This window comes from Silene latifolia, chromosome Y, assembly GCF_048544455.1.
Source record: "Silene latifolia isolate original U9 population chromosome Y, ASM4854445v1, whole genome shotgun sequence".
In the NCBI taxonomy this organism is placed as follows: domain Eukaryota; kingdom Viridiplantae; phylum Streptophyta; class Magnoliopsida; order Caryophyllales; family Caryophyllaceae; genus Silene; species Silene latifolia.
Genome location: NC_133538.1, coordinates 173,816,931 through 173,825,926, shown reverse-complemented (window position 1 = coordinate 173,825,926; position 8,996 = coordinate 173,816,931). Strand labels below are relative to the sequence as shown.

Below are 8,996 nucleotides of genomic sequence, written 5' to 3'. Positions count from 1 at the left end.
TTTTACATATTTGTTGTTAACTTGTCACAATTGTTCTAATTGCTCTTTTAATTTCACTATTGCAAAACCCATGTTCTCTTGGGTTCGATCCCTTGCTTACTACTTTACTAGTTTAGAATTAGTATTAATTAGTACGTATTGTGGTTATAAATTGTTAATTTGGCCGTCTTTTATTGCGACGTTTTAGGCTTGTCAAATTTTGGCGCCGTTGCCGAGGAAGGTAACGGTTTTGCTAGTGTTATTTATTGTTGTTTTTAGGATAGTTGTGTTAGTTAATCTTTGTTTCTTGTTGATAGTGTCCTGTTCTTCACTTGTGTGAACCTTTTGATTGTGTGCTCTTGTGTAGAGTTGTTTATGGTCAATACTAGGAATTCAAGTGAACCACTTTTTCCATTCAATCCGGAAATTCAAAGATCACTTGCTTGGATAGGAGGAGGTATTAGAAGAGACACCCCGGTTATTAAAGAAGTTAACCCCGTTACTCAACAAGACAAAGAGGGAGAGAACACCCTTTCCTTTGAATCCGAACCCATACCCATTCAAATCATCATGGGTGATCGTGAGGACGAACAACCACATGGACATGGTGAGAGAGAGAACCCACCAAGACCTAGAACCATTAAAGAACTTACCGCCCCGGATCTCACACAAGTGCCCTTATGTATCTCCTTTCCGGCCTTGGCGGAAAATGCCACCTTTGAATTGAAGTCTGGGCTCATTCACCAATTGCCCCAATTCCATGGACTTAGCACGGAAGATCCCAATAAGCATCTAAGGCCCTGTTCTTTCTGGCTTTTTAGAGCGAATCGAATGAATCGAATCAATGGAGCCGAGCTGAATCGAACGAGCCGAATCAATCGAATGGAGCTGAATCGAATCGAATCGAATCGAATGAAGTGAATCGAATCGAATAGAGTGAATCGAATCGAATCGAATAAAGCTGAATTGAGCTGAATTGAACTTAAATAATCATATTAATATTAATAATAATATTATTAAATATTATTGTTATTATCAATTATAATTATTAATATTTTTACTAATAATATTTTTAATAACAATAATAAATAATAATGTCATATTAATAATGATATTAGTAAAATACTCCCTCCTATTTTTAATAACCCTCCCCTTTCATGGAGGGCACGTGAATTAAGGGAGGGGAGTATTATATGGTAAAGTATTGTAGTGGGGTAGGAAATTGGAGAGAGGGAAGGTATTGTGTGATTAAAATAAGTATTGTTGTGGGTAAGGTGATTAAAATAAATATTGTTGTGGGATAAGGTGATTAAAATAAGATAAAGTATGAGTATTGTGGGGTATTGTTGTGGGGTGGGGTGATTAAAATAAGTATAAAAGTTTGCCAAATAAGGAAATAGGGAGAGTATTGTGAATAGACGAAAAAGGAAATAGGGAGAGTTATTTAGAATAGGAGGGAGTAATTGTTTAGAATAAAAACACTCAAGTAAGCGTTGCTCGAATTCAGGTCGAGTCAACGCCCTCCTCTCAGACGGCACCTCGACCCTATGCTTGCTCTCTTCGGATGGATCTTTCACGCGTAACAAAGGCCTCAGAGGGTACGCAAAAGGTCCTTTTCTGATGCCTTACGGTACTGGTGGATAGTCGGGACCTTGCTTGAAGCTAAGGTCTCTGTGCCCTCTTGTAGTAGCTTGAGTAGTCTTACTTCTAGAGAGAGGAAGTTGTTGGTGACAAGTTTTTACCATTGATTGGTGAATAGTGAGATATTTATAGGTTTCTATGTGTACCTCAAATGATGGTTTGGCAAGCACGGTTACCATATTCGCTATGAATACGCCTTACCGATTCGCGATTCGCTTATAGAAAATGTGTTACATGTATTTTCAGTAATCAACTTGATAGAATTCGCTTTTAACGATTCGTGATTCGTAGGGTACCAAGCGAATTTGTAACCATGTTGGCAAGCTTGTTGACTTGTAAGACCCCGTATTGGCAAGTGAGTCAAGTCGGTTGGGCGTGCCTCATTAATAATATTAATAATAAATGTTATGAATTTTAATAATAATACCAATAATAATTATAATAACAAAGACAATAATAATAATAATAATAATAATAATAATAATAATAATAATAACAACAACAACAACAACAACATTAACATTAATAACATTATTATTCATTTTAATAATAATATTCATCATAATAATAATAATAATAATAATAATAAATAAATTATTATTAACATTATTATGAACAATATTATTAATTATAATAATAATAAATAATAAATAATATTAATATTAAAAAAAATAGTATTATTGTTAACAAAATTAATAATAACTATTATTTAAATTAGTAAAGCTGAAATGAAATTTGGACTTAATGGAGTGAATCGAATCGAATCGAATCGAATAGAGCTGAATCGAATCGAATCGAATGGAGCCGAACTAACTAAATCGAATGAATGGAGTGAATGAATCGAATCGAGCTGAATCGAATCGAATAGAGCTGAGCTGAACTGAAATGGGCTGAAAATAAGCCAGAAAGAACAGGGCCTAAACAAATTTCATGTGGTTTGCTCAAGCATGAAGCCTAATGGGGTTACCGATGAGCAACTTCAACTAAGGGCCTTCCCCTTTTCACTCAAGGACGCGGCAAATGATTGGCTTTATTATCTTCCTACCGGGAGCATCACCACTTGGAATCAAATGAAGAAGGCTTTCTTAGAAAAGTATTTTCCCGCTAGTCTCTCATCTCAATTGAAGAAAGAAATAAGTAATGTTGAACAAATGGATGGGGAGAACTTGTATGAGTATTGGGAGAGGTTTAAACAACTTCTTGCTAGTTGCCCATACTATGGGTATACCGACCACGAGCTTCTCTTGAACTTTTGTGGTGGTCTACTTGAGGATGATGCTAGGATGATTAAAGCCGCTACCCAAGAAGGGATTGAATATATGTCGGTCCAAGAAGCAAATGATTTGATTGAAAGATTGGTAGGAACCTCTAGGAATTTTGGGAGGGGAATTAGGAAGACAAGTGGGACATCCTCTTCAAGGCAAAGCTCCAACCATATGGAGGAGAAAGTTGATTTTCTTACCAATTTGGTGAAGGAACTTACAAAAGGAGGTGGGAGTGCTTCTCATGTGAAATTTTGTGGTCTTTGTAATGATCCAACTCACCCCACCGATGGGTGTCCATCTTTGCAAACGGAGGAGGCAATTGAAGCGGTGAAGGCTATTGAGTTTAGGAAGTTTGACCCCTATTCCAACACTTACAATGAAGGGTGGAAATCTCATCTAAATATGGGTTGGGGTGGAAACCAAAACCAAAACCAAAACCAAAATCAAAATAAAAAAGGGCCTTCAAACTCTTCATTTCAAAAGCCAAATCAAAATCAAAACCAATCCCAAAATTCCTTGGAAGAGATGATGAAAACACTTACCATGAATCAAATGGCAATGCAAAACAACACCAAGGAATTTCAAACCGCCGTGCTTCAACAAAACCGACTCTAGGTTTGTTAACCTTGAGACCCAAGTTGGTCAAATACTCACTACACTCAATTCTCAACCCACCCAAGGAGGGAGTCTCCCTTCTTACACCATTCCTCCACCCACCAAGGAACAAGCAAAAGCGGTCTCTTTGAGGAATGGTAGAGAGTTGGTAGAGGCACCCAAGGCTCCTAAGAAGACAAGACCACTTCCTATTGTTCATGAAGTGGAGGATGTGGTTGAAGATGAAATTGAAGTGGTAGTGGAACAAGGGGAAGCATCTACACCTCAACAAGTAAGGGTCAATGAACTGCTTCCGGAATATGAGCCACAAGCTCCATTTCCAAGTGCCTTGAATGACACAAGGATAATTGACAAGAAGACTTCAAATCTTTACGATATCTTTCGTAAAGTCGAGGTAAACATTCCACTTCTCGACCTTCTTAGTAGTGTGCCTAAGCATGCAAAGTTTTTAAAAGAGTTGTGCACTACTAAGAGGTCCAATAAGGCAAAGAGCATGAAAAAGGTAAGGGCTAGTGAACATGTGTCGGTAATTTTTCAAAAACGTTTGCCACAAAAATGTAGTGATTCGGGCATGTTCACCATCCCTTGTAAAATTGGTGACTTGAATTGTCAACATGCTATGCTTAATTTAGGTGCATCCATTAATGTCTTGCCCAAATACCTTTATGAGTCACTCAAGTTAGGGCCTTTGAAACCGACTCGTACGGTCATTTCTTTGGCCGATAGGTCCAATATCTATCCTAAGGGGGTTGTGGAAGATGTCTTGGTGAAGGTCGGGGAAATGCTTTTCCCCGCCGACTTCTATGTGATTGACATGGAACCCGAGAAAGGCTCCACTCCCATTTTGTTGGGAAGGCCTTTCATGAGAACTTCCAACACCAAGATTGATGTATCTAGTGGACGCATCACAATGGAATTTGAGGGGGAAAAGCTTGAGTATAGCATAAGTGAGGCTATGAAATACCCAACCGAGACTTCATCTTTGTGTTTTCTTGAAATTTTTGAACCAATTGTGCAAACCGTGTATGAATTGTGCAAAGTTGATGCATTAGATGTTGTTTTGACTAATGGATTGGTTGGAGAGGATACGGGGTATGCTTTGTCTTGTAATTTGCAGGAAACAATCAAGGACCTAGAGGAAAATCCCCCAATGTAAGAATGGGAAGAAAAGGAAGAAATCCGGAAGACAACAGCAAACTCGCACCGTGCGAGTTTTCCAGCCCCAGAACTCGCACCGTGCGAGTTCTCCCCTGTCCAGGAATTTTGCTTCCTTTCTTCCAAATTTTTAGAAGAGCTACCAAAGGAGAAACTCGTTCCCTCTATTGTCAAGCCTCCTATTGTTGAATTGAAGCCCTTACCAAGCCACTTGAAGTATGCATTTCTAGGAAATGAAGAAACTTTACCGGTAGTTATTTCAAGCAAGCTTACTAAGGAGCAAGAAGAGGCTCTCATCCGAGTTCTTAAGCAACACAAGGAAGCAATTGGGTGGACAATGGCCGACATCAAAGGTATTAGTCCCACTTTATGCATGCACCGGATTCTTCTTGAAGATGAATCAAAGCCCGTCCGACAACGACAATGGCGTTTGAACCCTCCAATGATGGATGTTGTGAAGAAAGAGGTACTCAAACTCCTTCATGTAGGTATGATCTATCCTATCTCCGATAGTCAATGGGTTAGTCCAACCCAAGTTGTCCCAAAGAAATCCGGGCTAACGGTAGTCGAGAATCATTAAGGTGTTTTAACTCCCACTCGAGTTCAAAATGGGTGGCGGGTATGTATCGACTACCGTAGGCTCAATGCCGTGACCCGAAAATATCACTTCCCGCTTCCCTTCATGGATCAAATGTTGGAGAGGTTAGCGGGAAAAGCTTTTTATTGCTTTTTGGATGGCTACTCGGGTTACTTCAAATCCCAATTGCACCCGAGCACCAAACAAAAACAACTTTCACATGTCCCTTTGGAATGTTTGCCTATAGAAAGATGCCCTTCGGTCTTTATAATGCTCCGGGAACGTTCCAAAGGTGCATGATGAGTATCTTTTCGGATCATGTTGAGGACTTTATTGAAGTATTCATGGATGATTTTACCGTTCATGGCCAATCTTTTGAGGATTATTTGAGTCCTCTCACTTGGGTCTTGCATAGATGTATTGATACCAACCTCGTTCTCAACCATGAGAAATGTCATTTCATGGTTGATGAAGGAACAGTCTTGGGACATGTGATCTCCTCTAGGGGGATTGAGGTTGATAAGGCCAAGGTCGATATCATTCGCACCTTGCCTTATCCTACTAATGTGCGTGAAGTGAGATCTTTCCTAGGTCACGCCGGGTTCTACCGGCGTTTTATTAAGGATTTCTCCAAGATTGCCGCTCCTCTATGCAAGATACTTCAAAAGGATTGTGAATTTATCATGAGTGAAGAATGCAAGGGAGCTTTTGATATGCTCAAGGAGAAGCTTATTTCGGCACCTATAATTCAACCTCCCAATTGGAATGAACCTTTTGAGATAATGTCGGACGCAATCAATTATGTCCTTGGTGCGGTACTTGGCCAAAGGGTAGGAAGAGCACCTCATTTTATTCAATATGTGTCGACGATGATGAATGAGGCTCAAAGAAACTATACAACTACCGAGAAAGAATTTCTTGCGGTGGTGTTTGCCTTAGAGAAATTTCAACCTTATATTCTTGGAGCCAAGGTCATCATCTTCACGGATCATGTCGCCTTAAGGCATTTGGTGAACAAGAAGGATTCCAAGCCCCGTTTGATGAGATGGGTACTACTTTTGAGTGAGTTTGACGTTGAACTCAAAGACAAGAAGGGCACAACTAACACGGTGGCGGATCACCTAAGTAGAATTGTGCAAGATAAGCCTCAAGAAGTCTTGGAATCACAAATACAAGCTTTCTTTCTGGATGACACACTCCTAGCATTGTCCTCCATTGAACCATGGTATGCCCATATAGTCAACTTTTTGGTCTTACAAGAGTTTCCAAAGGGTCTTTCTCGTTCCCAACGAGATAAGATCAAGAGTGATGTTAAATACTATGTGTGGGATGACCCATACCTTTGGAAATTTTGTGCCGATCAAGTTATTAGGAGATGTGTCCCGGATACCGAAATCCTTCCAATTCTTAAATTTTGTCACGAGTATGCTTGCGGTGGGCATTTTGGAGCCAAGAAAACGGCTAGAAAAGTCTTGGAAAGCGGTTTCTTTTGGCCCACATTATTCCGAGATGCTCATGCCATGGTGAAGACATGTGATAGATGCCAAAGAGTTGGCAACATTTCAAAAAAAGGAGAAATGCCACAAACACCCATGATCTATTGTGAAATATTTGATGTGTGGGGTATTGACTTCATGGGACCATTTCCCGCATCTTGTGGTAATGTTTATATACTTTTGGCGGTGGACTATGTTTTCAAGTGGGTGGAGGCTAAAGCCACCAAGACCGATGATGCAAAGGTAGTTGGAGAATTCATCAAAACCAACATCTTTTCTCGGTTTGGCTTCCCAAAAGCCTTGATAAGCGACCGTGGCACTCACTTTTGCAATAAAGCCATTGGAGCTCTTCTCAAAAAGTATGGGGTACTTCATAAAGTATCAACCGCCTATCACCCTCAAACCAACGGTCAAGCCGAGGTTTCTAATAGGGAGATTAAGGCTATCCTTGAGAAGACGGTGAATACCGACCGCAAGGATTGGAGCTTGAAGTTGGATGATGCCTTGTGGGCCTATCGCACGGCTTACAAAACGCCAATCGGGATGTCACCTTACCGCTTACTTTTTAGGAAACCATGTCATCTACCCGTAGAGATTTAGCATCGAGCTTATTGGGCGGTCAAGTCGTTCAACTTGCAAATGAATGAAGCGAGCCTTCATAGGAAACTTCAACTTCAAGAATTGGAAGAAATTCGGAATGATGCTTATGAGAATGCTTCCATTTACAAGGCAAGAACAAGAGCATGGCACGATAACATGATTTCAAGAAGAGTGTTTCAAGTGGGAGAGAAAGTCTTACTCTTTCAAAATCGACTTAGACTTTTCTCCGGGAAATTGAGGTCTAGATGGATGGGACCATATGAAGTGGTTTGTGTTTTTCCATATGGAGCACTTGAAATCAAATGCTTAAAATCCGGGAAAGTTTTGAAAGTGAATGGTCAAAGGCTTAAGCATTATCATGAAGGAATTGAAATGGGTGAAGTGGAAACACTCCACCTTGTTGATCCAATTTACTCAAATTAATGAAGATGCAACTTTGTCGAGCCATCGACTTTAAATAAACGGCAAAAGTTTGTAAATATTTCTTTCCCTTGCACATTTAAATTCCGCATTGCATTGTCATTATTGCATTTTTCATGTTTAAATTAATTGCATCCTTTAATTCTCGTATTATAAATTAAATCATTTGCATTTTCATTAACGTTTTGGCATGTTAGGATGGTTTAATGTGTGTTTTAGTGATAGGATACCAACTCAAGGGCATACGTGAAGAAAAGAAGGAAGAATGATGTGTAAAATGATTTGCTAGAGTGGAGAATTAAACAACAAAAAAAACGACTCCAGCATCAAACTCGCACGGTGCGAGTTTTCTGGACCTGTTTCTCGCACCGTGCGAGAAATCCCCATTTCCACGTTTTCAGCTTTAACTCCCACGAGTCTAGCATTGTTCTTCCCCAATTCCTTTGACATTAACCCTCTCTCTTCACCCTAATCCCCCTCAAAATCACTCATCAAACCCTTCTCAAATCATCAAAATCAAGCAATTAACCTTCAAGTTTTATCAACTTTCATTACCCACATCAAATTGGGCAAGGTAATTGCAGAAAATTCACAAAGCCATCAACAATTTCGACTTAGGGTTTCGAGTGATTGAAGAATTGAAGACTTTTGGAGTTTCAAATTGGATTGAAGGGATGAATTTAAGCATTCTTGGTTAGCATTCATCGACCAACAACACAAACAAGGATCAAAGGGAGGTATAAAACCTTATTCTTCTCCTTGTCATTCATAGTTACCTAAATTTCGAATTTGAGTGCATCAAAATAGAAATTTATTTGTTTAATTGTGTTGAAGTTTGTCCTTAAACAATCTTTTAACTTGTGAGGTGTTTTTATTCCAACAAATAACTAATTAGCACATCATTTTTGTCGTGCATATTAGGTGTTTGTTCTTTTGCCTCACCCATATCATTTCCAAAAAAAAATGTGTTTTTCTGAAGAGTAATTGTTCTACAATGGGCAAAGGCAAAGCTACCGAGGCTTCCTCCTCAAAAGGACCCAAGGGAGCCTCGGCTTATGATGAGAATGAATACTCAGGTAAGGAGGGCCTCCGAGACAAGGCCCTCACAAATTGGAAGAAGTTTGCTTCGGTGTCAACCGTGGCACAAACTAAATTTCTTGACCAAAACGTTCTTTCTAAATTGGGAATGCTTCCCATGGCCCGAATGCTCTTATAAAAGGTCGGACTTGAGGCCTACACTAACATGGC

General features: G+C 39.6%; 1 protein-coding gene across 1 annotated transcript; it reads left to right on the top strand.

Annotated features, from left to right (window-relative positions):
* Positions 1-7,367: 7,367 nt before the first annotated feature.
* On the top strand, positions 7,368-7,751 carry LOC141629453 (uncharacterized). The gene has a single exon (XM_074442454.1). It carries the CDS (start codon positions 7,368-7,370, stop codon positions 7,749-7,751), a length of 384 nt encoding a protein of 127 aa, XP_074298555.1.
* The last annotated feature ends 1,245 nt before the right edge of the window (positions 7,752-8,996 follow it).

Coding starts and splice junctions, on each gene's coding strand:
- LOC141629453 (XM_074442454.1), top strand. CDS start 7,368: ATGAATGAAGCGAGCCTTCATAGGAAACTTCAACTTCAAGAATTGGAA.